Below are 17007 nucleotides of genomic sequence, written 5' to 3' on the forward strand. Positions count from 1 at the left end.
GATTGGGTGCTGTCCATAAGCTTTTTTTTTTTTTTTTTTTTTGGGGGGGGGGGGGGGGTCCGGTCGTGGTCCCTGAACTCTTGGCTTGAGTGCTGTCCCTCAGCTCTTCAGCTCAAAGCTAGCACTCTACCACTTGAGCCACAGCGCCATTTCTGGCTTTTTTGTTTTTGCTTATGTGGTGCTGAGGAATCTAACCCAGGGCCTCATGCATGCAAGGCAAGCACTCTACCACTGAGCCACCTTCCCAGCCCCGCAACACAGCTCATTCTGCACCTAGCAACACTTTTCTTCTAATCTTCCCCCAGGGCACCTCCCTCAGACCACTGGACACTCATTAGTGGATTGCCAACATATGTTGCTGAAAATGGATTTGTAAGTTATCTGTATATTCAAACTCTAAATCCGATTGCACAGAACTCTTATTAACTAAGAGTTAATTGTCAAAGCAAGCATGGACCAGACAAGCATGAGGTGACTACTTTCTTTGACATAGGACAAGGGGAGAAAATAATGTTGGCAGTGTAATGTAGCTCAACTGGAGATTTCAAAATTATGTGAAAATAGTTAATCAATAGGAGAAAGACCCATCTATTCCTCAACTTCTTGTTCCGCAGATACATAACTTCATACATCCTTTCACGGAGCAACTATGATTTATTCTACATTACCTTTGTAAACCATCTCTGATGGATGCTCAGTCATTGAATAGCTTGGCACATTCAAGTTAGGTGATAACAATTAATGGATGGCACAGGCTATCTCTTAAATGCTCAGGTTCTGAATAGTCATAAAAGCTTCAAAGAGTTTTCATGTTTTCCTTGTGAAAGAAGTACAGAAGCACTTGCTATATAGTTTAACCACCTACAAAAGCACTCATGGTGGGGCCTTGGGCTGACGGGGCCTGAGGTAGTACAGGGAGAGGAAGTGCTCACACTTACTCACAAGATGAGATTTTCAGGAATTCTGTGAGCAAGTTGTTACGTTGTTGGCAGCTTGAAACTCCATGGGTGATTGAGACAAACCCTGGCTAGCAGCATCAGCTCACCTCTGGAGATCAGTTGTGGTTTCATTCCATGAATTTGAACAAGTCATTTAACCTTTTGGAATGCTATCTTCTCATCTTTAAAAGGAGAAATTTAAATTTGATTGTGAATATCCCTTCTTGCATTAAAATTCTATGATTTCAAATATTGACTTTAACTTTGATGAGAAGAACAATATAATACCCATTTATGGATATGACATCATAGACAATTCAGAAAAAAACACCAAAAAGCAAGAACAAAGATTTCATAACTTTCTAGCTGTGATTCACAGTCTCTAAACTCTAGGAAAGTGATATTTCATTGTACGTCCTTATTTTGGTACAAACAAAAGGCTGTCTGGGTATTTTTCCCTCCTTATCACCTTCTTCTACAAAAATCAAAGAGCAAGCTCAGGATTACTGCTCATCCGTGTAACTGCAGAATGATCTTTCTGTTCATCTTTCTCCTCTCCTTGGCCCAAACATCAAATTGCTTTGAATTAGAAGGGGATCCCTTGGAGACTGGGAGTATAGGAAAGAGCAGAGATGATAATGTCACCAATCACTTATTCACAGAAGAGAAACTAACGTTAGCAAGTTGCCAGCAAATATGACCTAGCTGAGGTCCTCTGGGAATAATCTGCCTGCAAGAAGCCAAGAGCTAGGAGAGAGACCACTGCTTCTCATGGGTCCTTCCTGATCTTTGTGGGCTTAAATGGCCCACCACATGATGTTCTGAAAGCCTCTTGTCTCCTCTTGCTTTACAGATATGTAACATGCTGAACGCCCCTGCAGATGAGTACTTCACCTTTCAGGTAACAGCACCCTTGGCCAGGCCAGGGTGGGCGTTCTCCCCTTCCCTTCATTCTGATGCTGCCCTATGTCAGGTGAGGCTAGCAGGCACAAGAAGGGCCTTACTCACGCTGGCTGGCCCAGTGGCCACATATTAGCATATTCTTCAGTGAAGAGAGAAAGGGTTGGAGTGGAAGATAAGAGTGGAGATAGAGGTCCTACCTCTCCTCCATACTGGATATGACATTTCCCTCCTGGCCTTCTCCTGGCAACAACAGACCTAACACATCCTTGGTGCTCAATAAACGTTCTCTGTGTGAATGACTAGCTGGACACATCCTATGGCCTGACTCCATCCCTTGTCAGGAAAACAGAAACTACACTAGGTATTTCAGCAGAGAGAAACTAGGAAATTGACTTAAAGATATTATAGGGAGAAAACAAAGCAGGAAAGGAACAGTGAGGTAACAGAATAGTAAGAAGGTCTTTCCATCCTTAGGCCTGGGGAACAAAAGAAGGTTAGAGTGTCAAAACACAGATACTTAGTTTTAGTTCTGGAGCACCTGCTTGGATGTCCTAGAGGAGGTATTATGGCTGTATAGTTCTAGCCATGTTTGTATGCAAGGTATCACCCAAAGATTCATTTAAAAGTCAACTAAGTGGTAGGTGGTGGAGTGGTAGCTATCCAGAGAAAGTAGAGGGAACCTCGTGGGGATTGAATCTTTCTGCATCTTGATTCTGAAGGTGGTTGAAAATCTACATGTGTGTGTAAAACTATACACTCTTTTTTTTTTTTTTTTTTTGGTCCTGAGGCCTGTACTCTGGGCTTGGGCGCCATCCCTGAGCTCTTCAGCTCAAGGTGGGCACTCTGCTGCTTGAGCCACAGCAGCACTTCCAGTTTTCTGGTGGTTTATGGGAGATAAAGAGTCTCACAGACTTCTTTCCTGGGCTGGCTTTGAACCACGATCCTCAGATCTCAGTCTCCTGAGTAGCTAGGATTGCAGGCGTGAGCAACCAGTGCCGGGCTTGAAATGATACACTCTTATACATACAAACACACAGAAATAAATACACACGAATCCACTAAAACCCATGTAAGTATCAATTGTACACCATTTCCTTGCTCTAATATCTTACAATAGTTACCTTTGTGGAAATGGTAAAGCATTTGTGGGAACTCTATGCTCATTTTTTGGTAATATCTTATGACTTGATAACTATCTAACAGGAAAAAGTAAAAAAAGAGAATCTAAATTCCCTTATTACTTGTAGAAAGGACCCATAGACGAAACTGGTTGGGTCATTAAAAATGTCTTATCCCTGCCTATCGTCAACAAGAAGGAAGACATTGTGGGGGTAGCTACGTTTTACAACAGGAAGGATGGAAAACCCTTCGATGAGCATGATGAACACATTACTGAGGTGAGTGCAGTTACAAAACAATGAAGGCAGGCGGCATTCATGAATTAATAGATCCCTAATTATTTGCTATTAGAGAATGCTATTTTGAGAGGAAATTGAGACTCCTGTCATGAATGATTGTGAACACAACACTGCTTTTGTATCATTTCTATGTCCTGACTTCTCCAAACTGCAGTGTTTTCTGTTTGTTTTTTTTTTGTTTGTTTTTGGGTCCGGTCATGGGGCCTGAACTCAGGGCCTGGGCGCTGTCCCTCAGCTCTTCAGCTCAAGGCTAGCGCTCTACCACTTGAGCCACAGCGCCACTTCCGGCTTTTTTTCTTTTTTTTCTGCTTATGTGGTGCTGGGGAATCGAACCCAGGGCCTCATGCATGCAAGACAAGCGCTCTACCACTGAGCTACCTTCCCAGCCCCAACTGCAGTGTTTCCTATAAACTATGAAGTTTGGGCTTAACCCGAATTATTTCATTCCCATTATCTTCCTCCTTGTATTCCTTTTCATCCTCTCTCATTCTCACCCCAGCCTTTTGTCTAAGTTTTAGGTCTTGCTTCTTACTTCTGTTTGTAATTCTCTCCTGTAGTAGGGTTTGCCTAATACATGGCACTTTGAAAAGCAAGGGCTTAGCCAATTTTATTGTCTGGGTAATAAACTCATGTTTTTTCGTATATTAAGAAACCAGCCTGCTGGTGGAAGGGACACTGGTAGATGAGGAGTCATGCAGATTGCTGACTCCATTGAACTTTAGGGAACCTGAGTCACTTGTTTTACATTTCAGACTCTCACACAATTTCTGGGATGGTCTCTTTTAAATACTGACACCTATGAGAAAATGAATAAGTTGGAAAACAGGAAGGACATTGTTCAGGAAATGCTCATGAATCACACCAAAGCCACTCCTGATGAAATTAAGTCTATTTTGGTAAGTGGGGAGTTCAGTTCTGAGGATATTACATAGTATTTAACCTTGGCCTCTGGAAATCACCTAATTACCCAGGAGTCTGACAAATGAGAATGGAGATTTAGTCTGGGATAAGTAGGGAAAGACAGAGAAGGAAGACAGCATAGTGACCACAGATCTTACTGGAAGTCCAGGCTATTTGATTGGAATAAACATTTAAAACAACTCCTGTGGTTGTAGGAAAGTGAAGTAACATCTAGATTGGAATGTGATAGCAAGGAAAATGTATTTCCAAGAAGGTCAATGTATCAGTCAGCTATTTCCATGTAGTGCTGCATAACAACCACTGTTCATGAAATATAATAATCATCATCCTCCCATACAATTGTAACTACTCTATATGGTTTTTTCACAATTAAAAAAATCATCATCATCCTCTCACTCATGCATTTTTGTACCAACCCATCCTTGTTTGACTTGGCTGAGTATTATGGTTCCAAGTTATGAGTTGGTTGGCTCTGTATAGCTCTCATTTTTCATGGACCAGCAGCTACCTAAATGTTCTCATGGTGATGGCAGAGTACAGAAGAGCAAGCTCAACTATGCAAGCACATGTTACAGTCACTAAAGTTCTCATTGACCAAAGCAAGTCTGATGACCAAGGCCATTATCATGGGTAACGGGGGAGCCAATGAATTTTTCTATTTGTTTCTAACTACCAGAATGTGAAGGGAAAATATCACACCATCTATAGACTTTTGTTTGTGCCAGTCCTGGGGCTTGAACTCAGGGATTGGGTGCTGTCCATAAGCTTTTTTTTTTTTAAGATGGCTACTGCTACATTTTAGGAATCTAGAGAAATTCTAGGGCTGTAGCTCCAGGGTTTGCCTGGCAAGTATGAGGGCCTCAGTTCAAACCCTAGTACTAAAAAGAAGTAAATATCAATCATATCTGTTTATGTTTTTCATAATCAGTTGCTATAGGTCCTTTTTCTACCCAGAATATATCTTTACCATGGAACAACTATCAAATATATCTTAATTGATTTTAATAGAAGAACCAAACAGAAATCTTTTCCTTCATAGGCATTTCACACCTCAATTGCTTTTACATTGTAGAGATTTAAGGAAAAGTTAAATATAGATGTCATTGAAGACTGTGAAGAAAAACAGCTTCTCAAAATTTTGGTAAGTATATTCCTTCTATCCTTGATGTCTTTTAAATAAAACATATCATCTTTGGTCTCTATAGTTAAATTCACAAAGGACAATCTGCAGTCACAGCTAACCTACACCGCTGTATGAGGGTCCTCAGGCACAATGTCGAGGGATGTCACATCTTAGTTTTCCAGTTTTGGGCTACTCAATGGCCATCCTCAAGGACAGGCCAAATGTTCAGGAGAATATCCACCTTTCTGAGCGCAATAGCTGTTGGCCATCCTAGCTTCTCTTCTGGAATCTGGAGGAACTCAGTCCTTCTCTGTTTTTGCCATCAGGCCAATGCTATTTCTTCTGGTTGAAATTAACTTCTCTTCTGGTTCATTAGTCCTGACTTCTGTTGGTCCAATGTACTGTTAAACTTACTCAATCAGTTTTTTGTTTGTTTTTGTTTCGGTCGGTCATGGGGCTTGAACTCTAGGCCTGGATGCTGTCCCTGAGCTCTTCAGCTCAAGGCTAGTGCTTTACCACTTTGAGCCACAGCACCACTTCCAGTTTTCTGGTGTTTAATTGGAGATAAGAATCTCATGAACTTTCCTGCAATCCTCAAATCTCAGCTTCCTGAGTAGCTAGGATTACAGGTGTGACCCGCCAGCACCAGGCTCAATCAGTTCTTAATTCTAGAAGTTGTCCTTTTCAGTTCTAGAAAATACATTTGTCTTTATGGCCTTGTTTTGAGACAGAATCTTGCTATGTAGCCCAGGCTGGGCTCGAACTCATTACCCTCCTGCTAAAGCTTCCTAAGTGCTGAGTTCACAGGTGTGTGCTGAATTCTTTTTTTAAAGTTTCAACTCCATGGTGTACTTTTTCATCATTTGGACTATTTAAAAAATTTAGACTACTTGGACTATTTAAAAGATTTATTAATCATAATTAAAGTACACACCCTTCTTAATACCTGAATGACCTCTAGATTTTCATTCTACTTCTCAGTTTTTCCCACTTTGGTTTCAGACACTTTATCTTGCTGTAGAGCATGCTTCATGATTTAATGAAAGACCAGATATTGTGAGTAAAAACCTGTAGGGCCTCTGAGTAGTAAAAAGGGTTGGTTTTTCTTTCGGCAGAGGAAGAGTGTGGCTTTAGATATTTCGTTAGGGATCTTTCATTTTGCCCTCTCTCCTGGGGTAGAGATTTGTAATCCTATAGAATTACTTTAGGAATATTTACTAAGACAGAGTCTGGTTAAGACTGAAATGATATCCCGTTTTCTCTCCTCTCTGCTTCACCTCTTTTCCTCTGCCCCTTCCTAAGCTCTGATGTAAGCATTTTTTCTAAAAAACAAAACAACACAACACAACACAAAACTAAGGCATACCAACTACCTCACCTGCTCCTGCCTGTTTTTATGGCCTCAATCCTCCCATCTGGGCTCTTTGCTATGCTGCCAAAGACCTTTGGCTTTTGACTTCTCATTGAGGGCTCAGTCCCTACCCACAATGTTTTCTCCTTTTTTCCTGGGCTCTATCTCTAAACACCACCCAGTTGTATCTGGCTCCGAAAACAACCCTTTCCCATCCCTACCCTCAGTGATCCACATCTTCTAATAAAACAAAACTGTAGTCAATCTCCAAACAGGAGAAATTCTCTCATTCTCAAAGTAGAAAAGCTAGGATCTCACTCATGCTGCAGAAGTGGTGATAGAGGTGTAGCCCTGCAGATTTATCAAAACACTAGCTTATTTCGAATGTACAATCTACTCTGGTTTAATCCCAAATCATTGCTGCATGAAATTTAGGAATTTAAATAAACAAACAAATACACAGTTTTCTGGCATTGATTAACAGGACATAATCTTTGCCCATTTCTGCTCAAGGCTGTGCTTAAACTGTAGGTTCAGGTGGGGGTTAGCTGCCTTTTCTAAAGGTTCCCATCTGCTGGAAGGCATGGAGCAGCAGCAGTGCTGCGAGTCAGAGGAGGTGACAATCTTTACCTTTGCCAATATCGACCACTTGGTGCCTTCTTTCCCACTGTGGAATCCTCCCTCCCTCTTCCTCCCCTGTTGGAAATGCCTTGAGATATTTTGGGGTATCAAATAGGAATAAGGACACCAACTCAAAAGGGACTCAGCAAAGCAAACCTTGCTTCTGCAGAAGAGTATACTACTGATAGGAAGCCAAGTAACCAAGAAGGCTGGGCAGGGCAGTGCACCAGACTTTATTCCTCATTTGTACCATCCTTTCTTTTTGACAGGTCAGGATTTAGGTTTACAATCTTGTGTGATTGGCTAGTTTGAAGGGGGTGAAAAGTTTTATCCAAGTAATCAACAAAAACAAGGACTCCTGGCCAAGACTGTCTGGAAAAACAATTCTTACACAGCTAGGGCTCTACTACTTGAACCATGCCTCCAACCCCTAAAAAAAACACTTTTTTTTCTAACAGAATATAACTTAGTTAAAATAGCTTTCTTGTAAGATGGTGGCTATTCTTTGTGGGTGTTTACATCAAGCACCCACCATTTTGATGGAAAAGATTCTAACTCCTACACTCCTCCCTTTCCTCTTTTCCTTCTCCCTCCTCCCTTTCTCCCCTCCTTTCCACCAGCTCAATTTCATCCACACCCCTATCTCTCCTCTTTTGATGAATGACGAACTGTCCTCAAGACTGAATACAGGATGCATTCTGATTAGTCTACAACCTCCCTTCAGTGGTCTGTATTTTATAAACAGCTCAATAAATCGGGCTTCTTAAGGATAAGATACATATTTTTACTTCCCAAAACATGACCAGTATTTATGGGCTTGCTTCACTATTTTCACCTAGTCCTAAATCCTTAGGAGATACAGGTTACAAGATATGCTTTCAAATACACCTGTACACCATATTTATTCATTCAACAAATGTTTACTGAGCACTTTTGTGGGACAGACACTGTAAGTTCTGAGATTCAGCAGCAAATAAGAGTGGGATCTCTGCCCTGGGGAAGTGAGCCCACAGTCTAGTGGGAAAACATCAATCACTGTGTGGATAAACAAAATCTGAGAGGAATGAATTAAGCCATCATCCCATGTTTACTGAATATTTCCTGATGAAGAAAAGGAGAAGGTGAATATTGAGAACAAGTGAAGCTGCTGTTAACAAACATTTTATTTTGCATTAGAGACAAAATGGAAATGGATTTGGAATTGAATCTCACCATTTAAAGTGTTTGTGTGGCTGTCTCAGTTTTGCCTCTTGTGAAGTGGGGGTAATGGGGTGGGTTTGGGTGAATATAAACTATGCAACCCTTACAATATAGTGCGTTCAGGGAAGGCTCTGGATTCTTACATCATAACTTTAGTTGACATTCCACATTGGGTTTGAGCATGAAGGAGGGAAAGCCGGCTGTACTCTGAAACCATCTGTCCTTCCAACAGGAAGAGGAGTTGCCGGACCCCAGGACCACCAACCTGTATGAGTTCCACTTCAGCGACTTCCCTATCACAGAGCATGAGCTGGTGAAATGTGGCCTGCGACTCTTTTTTGAAATCAAGGTGGTAGAGAAATTCAAAGTGCCCGTGGAGGTCAGGTGGTATTTTACTAAATGTGCTATAGGAATTCTGTTCTTGTGCTTCAGCGAATGTTTTTGGTGGTTCAAAAGATTAACTTGGTTTGGATTGTCAACTATCATTAACTTTGTCAATCCATCAGCTTAAACTCTGTCAACAAGACCAATACATATTTCTTTAGATAAGCTTCTAACCTTTAGAATTCGATTCCGAAGTCTGGATGGTGTTGTCACCTTTGGCTAACAGGTTCTTACCAGATGGATGTACACCGTGAGGAAAGGGTACCGCTCTGTCACTTACCACAACTGGCGGCACGGGTTCAATGTGGGGCAGACCATGTTCACCCTGCTGATGGTGGGTACCGAGAGCAAGAAGCCACGGGAAGCCATGGAAAACCTAGCAGGGGAGGAACACATAGGGGGTGTGTCACAACAGAACCATCATTTTGAAAGTGTGGGTGCCCAATCCGACAACCCCTGTTCCTTGCATACCAACCCAGGGAGGATGGTTGGTCCCTGAGATACACCTGGGCACACCTTCTTAAAGGAAAATGGAGTTGCCAAGTAGACAGTCTAGTTACCCAGAATGCCATAAGACTCACAAACAAACAAGCAAACTTGAGAAACATGGTAGGACCCTGTTCCCTCAGGCAGCCATTCCTGGATATAGCTGGTGTAGCAATACATTAATCCACAGAAATATGGACCTCTATCTTCAGACAGGAAGGCTGAAGAGATATTATACGGATCTTGAAGCTTTTGCCATGCTTGCTGCTGCTTTCTGCCATGACATTGACCACAGAGGCACCAATAATTTGTACCAGATGAAGTAAGTGACCTGGATATTTGTAGGGGACACAGTGGGGGAAGGAACTTTGACCTGATCCCTTCCTCTTCTTCCACGTTTGGGAATCTCAGGGCCATGTTCTGTTCCCTCTTAACTGTGAGCCCTCAGGATAACTTCTATTTTTCCTTAGTGCTTGCAATCCCTCTGTTCCGTTTCCATTTCTAGTATGCCTCCTCCTTATTTGCATATGCCTCCTTTGTGACTCTTTAAAAGAAACAAGCATAGGCTTATACTTGTATATACCTGTGGAATGTGCCACAGCTCAGGTTAGAAAACACTTCCTCTATGTGTGTGTGTGTGTGTGTGTGTGTGTGTGTGTGTGTGTGTGTAGGTAGGTAGGTATTGGGGGAACTTGGGAACTCATACTAAGGCAGGTGCTCTACCATTTGAACCACACCTCTGGCCCTCTTTTGCTTCAGTTATTGTTTTGTTGTGTGTTTTGTTTTGCTGGTCCTGGGGCTTGAACCCTGGGCCTGAACACTGTCCCTCAGCTCTTCAGCTCAAGGCTAGCACTCTACCACTTGAGCCACTTCTGGTTTTCAGAGTGGTTTATTGGAGATAAGAGTCTCACAGTCTTTCCTGCCCGGACTGGCTTTGAACCACGATCCTCAGATCTGACTCCTGAGTAGCTAGGCTTACAGGCGTGAGCCATCGGTGCCGGCTCAGTTAATTGTTTAGATATGGTTTCAAGTTTTTTCTCTAGGGCCAGCCTCAGATTGCTCTTCTACCTATGCTTCTTGTGTAGCTGGGATTAAGATGTGAACCACCATACCTGGCTTATTTGGAGGTGTTATCATGTGCTATTACTCAGAGGAGGAAAGATGAAGTAAAATTGGTTTATAGTGTCATTAGCCTGAAGTTAAGGTAGAAAGTAGCAGGACTGGCTGTGTAATCTCACACACAGGGTTCAGAGAGGACAGAGCCGAATCCCAGACCCCTGTGTTCTTCCTCCCTCTCTTCTTCTTCCTCCTCTCCCTCCTCTTCTTCCTTCTTTGTTCACTTTTACTGTACTGTGCAGCCCAGGCTAGCCTCAAACTCTTGATTCTTCTGCCTCAGGGTCTGGAGTGCTGAGATTATAGACATGTACCACTATGCTTGGTGCTCTGTTGGTGTTCTAAAGCTATCTTTTTTCTGCAAACAGAAAAATAGAAACATGTGAATATTAAATGACATCATACATGAAGGAAGTTTTTCCATCTTCCTGACTGGAGATGGGGACAGGCCTGTTTTCTTTAGCCTTAGTGGGGCCCAGCATCCTTCCAGCAGCTCCACTAACATCCTGAGTCAGAGAGTTTCTTTACCCACTGTCTGGATTACTGGGTCAAGCTCTAAGACCCACATTTTAAGAATCACATAGAAACAGAAGATGGGTTCAGAAAAAAAAAATTAAGTAAAATTACATGGTGGAAATTGTGATTTCAAACAGAATTGTTAAAACAATTTGGTGTTTATAAATCTAAAAGAATTTCACTCCCTTCCAACTAGAATTGGATGTCATTAATTTTTTTAAATCTCCCATGCTGACATAGAATAGGTATTGAAATGATTGTTAGAATTGTGGTAACTTATAATATGGGTCAGGCCTCATCAATAATTGTTTCCTAGCATGAGTATTTGGTTTACCCACCTATAACCTGGCAGGTATACTTCTTCTCCCTAAAATTCTGTTTTCTATGAAGCAAAATAAAATTTCTGTAAGGCTGCTACCATATTTCTGCCATCTGCCTTCCTGAAAATTATTTATCCCATATTTGCATGACAAAATCTTCCCATAAACTACAGATCTGTCCACCTGTTCTTCCTTCTACCTTCTACCACTTCGCCCCCAGGACAGAATACCTGAAGTCCTCACTCATGGGTAACTGTGGTCTGGCACTTCACAAAAATGTGAACCTTAAGTTTAAATTTATGTCACTTTCTTGGGAAAGTCATCCTGGTTTCTGGAAATTTCTAACACTTCATAGACAGATAGCCGTATGGACTTGCACAAGTTTACTACATGCCATGTAAGGCCTAGTACCAACATCTTAAGCCCCCCCAAACTTAAAATTTTATTTATTTTTTAATTTTAATTTTTGTAAGTTATGGGGCTTGAACTCAGGCCTGGGCACTGTCCCTGAGCATTTTCGCTCAAGGCTAGTGCTCTACCACTTTGAGCCACAGCTCTACTTCTGGCTTTCTGGTGGTTAATTGGAGATAAGGGTCTCACAGACTTTCCTATCTGAGCTGGCTTTGAATCATAATCCTCAGATCTCAGCCTCCTTAGTAGCTAGGATTACTGGCTTGAGCCACTGGTGCCCGGCTAACTTAAAGTTTTAGATACAGATTACAACATGACCAAATTTCCTCGTCTAAGCAATTCATTAACAAATTGGAATTTGCTGAATTCAAAACAATATATTCTCATCTTTAAATGTAAAAAAAGAAACAAAAAAAACAAAACCTTTTCCAATTTTTTTTTTGACCACTTCAGACACATTGTGTGGGAAAGGAAGATGTAAAAAGAATCCTGCAACAGTTGGATTTTGAATTGTACGACTTACCTGCAGTCTGTTGCTGGTGAAGTTATGGTATATTCATTCCCTCCTAGGTCCATATCTCCACTAGCCAAGCTCCATGGGACGTCCATTCTGGAGAGACACCACTTGGAGTACAGTAAGACCCTCTTACAGGATGAGGTATGGCAGTCTTCCTCCAGGGCAGCCTACGGGTATGGAATCAAAACACTGACTCCCAGAAAATACTTGCAAAGAGTGGTTCTAAGGTGGGCACCAGTGGCTCACAGCTGTAATCCTAGCTACTCAGGAGGTAGAGATCTAAGGATTGAGGTTCAAAGCCAGCCCCAGGCAGCAAAGTCCAGTAGACTCTTTTTTTTTTTGGTCAGTTGTGGGGCTCGAACTCTCGGCTTGGGCACTGTCCATGCACTCTTCAGCCCAAGGTGAGTGCTCTACTGCTTGAGCCACAGCTCCACTTCCGGTTTTCTAGTGGTTTATTGGAGGTAAGAGTCTCAAGGACTTTCCTGCCTGGGCTGGCTTTGAACTGTGCCTTATCTCCAATTAACCACCAGAAAATTGGAAGTGGCGCTGTGGCTCAAGTGGTAGAGCACTAGCCTTGAGCTGAAGAGCTCAGGAACAGTGCCCAGGCCCAGAGTTCAAGCCCCACCACTGACAACAACAAAAAGTAGTCCTGAGTTGTGGCCTTGACAACACATTCCTGTAACTATGTTGATTGATGGAAGCTTCTATATGGTAGTTTTTGAATCACTGAGCCAGAAGTGGCTGAGGCAGAGGAGAAAAGGGTCATGGAAAGTTACAGCATCAGTGTGCCCATGGGGAAAGAATCGAAAAGCATACTTTGGGTATAAAAGGTCTCCGTGCACCCTGAATGTGTTTAAATATATGGGAAGTGGGGAAGAAGGTTACTAGGCACTGGTTTTCCTATTCATTCCTTGGCCACACAGCTGAGCCTGCAGAAAGTCAGGCCTTATGTGGGTCAGAGTGGAAGATAGAGCACTTCCTGTGGGCTGCTTTCCACAAGCTGTTATTCTTCCCTTTATCAATTTCATTGAATGGATATATAGGCACATAGAAAAGTTATGGATGCAATCTAATGAAACTTTGTTAAGAAAGTTCCACACCAAAAACAATGCAACTGAGTCATTATTGAGAGAAACATTAGTTTTAACAGGCAGAGAATTTGCTTAGAATTGTGAGTTCATTTGGAAAAATACACTCTGGGGAGTAGGATTTTTCTTGCCATCAGTAATAAAGTTTTATTAAATGTTTGAGGATAGAGTATACAGAACTATATTCAAATCTAGAGATAAAATGAAACTTTTCCCAATAATGGAATAGCCATGCTGGTCCACACAAGTCAAAGGAGGATAGCTTGTAAAGCAGAGTGATTGGGCAGAAAAGAAAAGGGCACAATGGCTCGTGTGTTTTTTAGTGTGCTGTGATGATATAGCTCCTGATACATTGTCCATTCTAAACTTGCTGTAGCGTTTCACAATCTGCAATGCTCCTGGTGAGGCACCACCCTTGTACTGTTGTTGATTTTCTGTGACTATAAAAAATTACCTGAGCCAAAAGTAACATAGTGATTTGTTTGGTTTATGGTTCTGGAAGCTAGGAAGATCAGGCAGCCACATGTCCTTGGCTTCTGGTGAAGGTCTCATGATGGAAGGGGCAAGTAACAACCTGCTGTGACAAACCCACTCCCAAGAGAGAGGCATTAATCCCATTTAAGGACTTTATCCCTTCTTAATGGCCCTATTGTCACTGGATCTGGGGACAGACAGTTCTTGGTCTCATGAAGGAAAGAATTCAAGGATGGAGACATAGGAGATTTTGCAGAAGCCCTCTTATTAATGTGTAAGTACGCTCGAGACTGGAGAATGGCCAAGCTTGAATGAGTGGTTGGCCCAAGAGGCTTAAGATGTTGAACTTTTATTGGGCTTCACACGGAGGTGGTTGTCCCTGGGAAAAAGGAAGGATTTTTCATAGAAACTGGGACGTGTGTCATCTCCTCCCACACTGCTCAGGAGGGAGTTTTTGCTGCAGATGGTCAGGCCAGGACTGGTATAGCAGTTAGGTTATATGGTCAGTTGGTTGTATGTCCTTAACTCTTTCCATATCAGGCAGGGGAGACACTCAGACCAGGCATTTTCATTTTTCAGATGGCAGGGGCTATGAGTCATCCAGAAGAAGCCAAAATATCATGAGTTGTGCTGTTGGCACCAGCTGGCCAGGATGTGCTTGTTTTAAGTCAACCTCTGAACTATTGTTCCTAGCCTTTTGGTTTCCTAACTCCATTCAACATGAATTTTGGAGGGAATAAACTCTATTCCAACCCTTGTACCTTTGTGATTGTAGACGATAGGTCTCAGAAATGATGCCTGAACCAATCAACTATCCCAGAGCCACCCATTTTTCAGGGCAAGAGGTAGGTAGGATCTAAAAGGCACAAAGCCAACTCCCCATTTCCCATTTAGTAACCAGATTTCCTGGAGTAGGGGCTGGAGAATTTGCATTTTGAGTTAGACCTCTGTCATTTCAGCTGTGCAGGCAAAATCTCTCCTTGTCACAAGATTCATGGAGTAGGTCAGACCTGTTCTACAACGATTAAAAGAGTAGAGATGGAGCTGGGAAGATGGCTCAGTGGTAGAGCATTTGCCTTGCATGCCTGAGGCCCTGGGTTCGATTCCTCAGCACCACATAAGCAAAATGAAAAAAGCCGGAAGTGGCGCTGTGGCTCAAGTGGTAGAGCGCTAGCTTGAGCTGAAGAGCTGAGGGACAGTGCCCAGGCCCAGAGTTCAGGCCCCACAACCAGACCCCCCCCAAAAAAATTTTAAGAGTAGAGATGGAAAGTAATTCAGGAAGGGAAGAGTAAATTACAATTACGTAATTTATCATGGGTCTTAGTTTTTGCTTGAGGGACAATCTGCTTTCTGAGTAAGACTTTTCTGTACACTCCTCAATGAGGTGAGAGATCAATGTAATTCATCACTTAATTTCACCTTTAATTACTAATGCTTAAGGTCTCGTCTGATTTTTCTCCTGGGCCTTGACAATTCATAACAGAAGTAGTTTTCCATCTTAATTTTTTATCTTATTTACTTTGCAGTCTAAACTAGCTTTGATGGCTATGTAAAGACTTACTATTCTTTCTAAAAAGCAATATTACCACTCAGTAATCCATACCATCTTTTCAAGGACCTGTCTATAGTACTATTCAGCCTGTTAATTGCAGGCATTTAAAGCTTTGTCAATAGAGTTGCTAGGCAAGGCTCATGCAGCCTGTTTGTGGGCAGTCATATTAAGCACTAAAAACACAACACTTTCAGATATCATGTGTGCTTTCTATATGTTGTAATAATGTAGTTCTTTCGTTTAATATTCTGTAAAGGAAGGAAATATTAACACTCACTTTGATTTTTTTGTAAGAGAAATCCTTGGATTTCTCCAGCAATTATGACATTTGTGGGAATCACACAGACACTTGCTTTTCATATTATAAGGTTATATGACTTCTATGGCTATAGAATTGGATTTGTTGCATTGAGGAAAAGAATGATCTGTATTCTAAGCTGGACAGAAACCAACCTTCTACTGAATAGGTAGAAATTTTGTTAATTAAATTTGTAGGACTGCATTTGTCACTTTTATGTTGTTTCTTATTATTTGCTTTTTCTGGTGTGCTGAGGATCAAACCTAGGACTTTGCACACATTAGTGAAGTACTCAACTGCTGGACTACATCCCATCCCAGAGTATACATTTTAACAAAAGAGTACAGAAAGGAGAACATAAATTGCTCAGCTAAAATAAGAGAATCCTATTATTATCCAGAGCCATCGACTTACAAAGTGCCCAACCATTTTATTTATGCTTTTCATACCACTCCTATCAGCCTGCCCCACAAGAAATTAAGTTCCTACTGGACACCAGTAGCTCATGCCTGCAATCCTCAGGAGGCTGACATCTGAAGATTGTGGTTTGAAGCCAACCTGGGCAGCAAAGTCCACATGAAACTCTTCTTTCCACTCAACTACAAAAAAAAAAAAAAAAGCCAGAAGTGGAGCTGTGCTCAAGTAGTAGAGTACTAACCTTGAGCACAAAAGCTCACGGATAGTGCCTAGGCCCAGAGTTCAAGTCCCAGGAACAGCAAAAATAAATAAATAATAAAAAAATCTAAAGGCAAGGACATGCTGGCAAGGTGCTCATGTGGTTGTCACAGGAGCCATGCTGGAGATCAGAACTGCCAGAACTTCTTTGGCTGAGACCCACCCGAGTGCCCCAATCACAGTGAATTCAAGCCATTTCTATCTGCTTTGCTGTACAACAGGGAATTTCTATTTTTATTTCCATTTTAACAGAAAAATAAAAATAGACTGTGAGCCCAAGAAACCAGCTGAGCAGGTAGAGGCCAGCCTGGCTACAGCTGGGCTGGAAGCAGTTCGCTTGCTTTTTTCTGGTGTTGCCTGCCTTTACCATGTTCTAGAACACTGTAGAGGGGAAGTGGTATCTTTTAAAAAATTAAATGCAGGCATAAAAATTTTACTTAAGTTGGTTAAACACTTAAGTGTGAGTTTGGAAAGTAGCTTGTCATGCGATGTCGTTCTTCAAAAATAGCTTCTCACCAAAGGTAACTACAAATGAGGTTCACCACATTAATGAAATACCTACTTCTGTGAGGTAGAATTTAGACAGTTGTTTTTCCTACTTTCTATTTGTCTTTGATGTTTTCCTATTGCTTGAATTTCTGTAGAGAGGATATGTAATTTTTGTAATGCCACTGCCATTGCTCAGTGTGGGGGAGGGG

The 17007-nt window shown here is 41.8% G+C and overlaps 1 protein-coding gene across 2 annotated transcripts in view; it reads left to right on the forward strand.

Annotated features, from left to right (window-relative positions):
* The window catches only part of Pde6c (phosphodiesterase 6C, cGMP-specific, cone, alpha prime), a 35997-nt gene that overhangs the window by 11120 nt on the left and 7870 nt on the right, over window positions 1-17007 (forward strand). For both annotated transcript variants that reach the window (XM_013034390.1, XM_013034392.1), the window contains exons 7-15: window positions 306-372; window positions 1792-1839; window positions 3089-3238; window positions 4012-4155; window positions 5253-5321; window positions 8708-8854; window positions 9086-9193; window positions 9558-9667; window positions 12276-12363. In XM_013034390.1, the coding sequence (XP_012889844.1) occupies window positions 306-372; window positions 1792-1839; window positions 3089-3238; window positions 4012-4155; window positions 5253-5321; window positions 8708-8854; window positions 9086-9193; window positions 9558-9667; window positions 12276-12363 (931 nt within the window). The remainder of the gene's footprint in view (window positions 1-305; window positions 373-1791; window positions 1840-3088; window positions 3239-4011; window positions 4156-5252; window positions 5322-8707; window positions 8855-9085; window positions 9194-9557; window positions 9668-12275; window positions 12364-17007) is intronic.

Source organism: Dipodomys ordii, unplaced genomic scaffold (genome assembly GCF_000151885.1).
Source record: "Dipodomys ordii isolate 6190 unplaced genomic scaffold, Dord_2.0 Scaffold188, whole genome shotgun sequence".
Taxonomy (NCBI): domain Eukaryota; kingdom Metazoa; phylum Chordata; class Mammalia; order Rodentia; family Heteromyidae; genus Dipodomys; species Dipodomys ordii.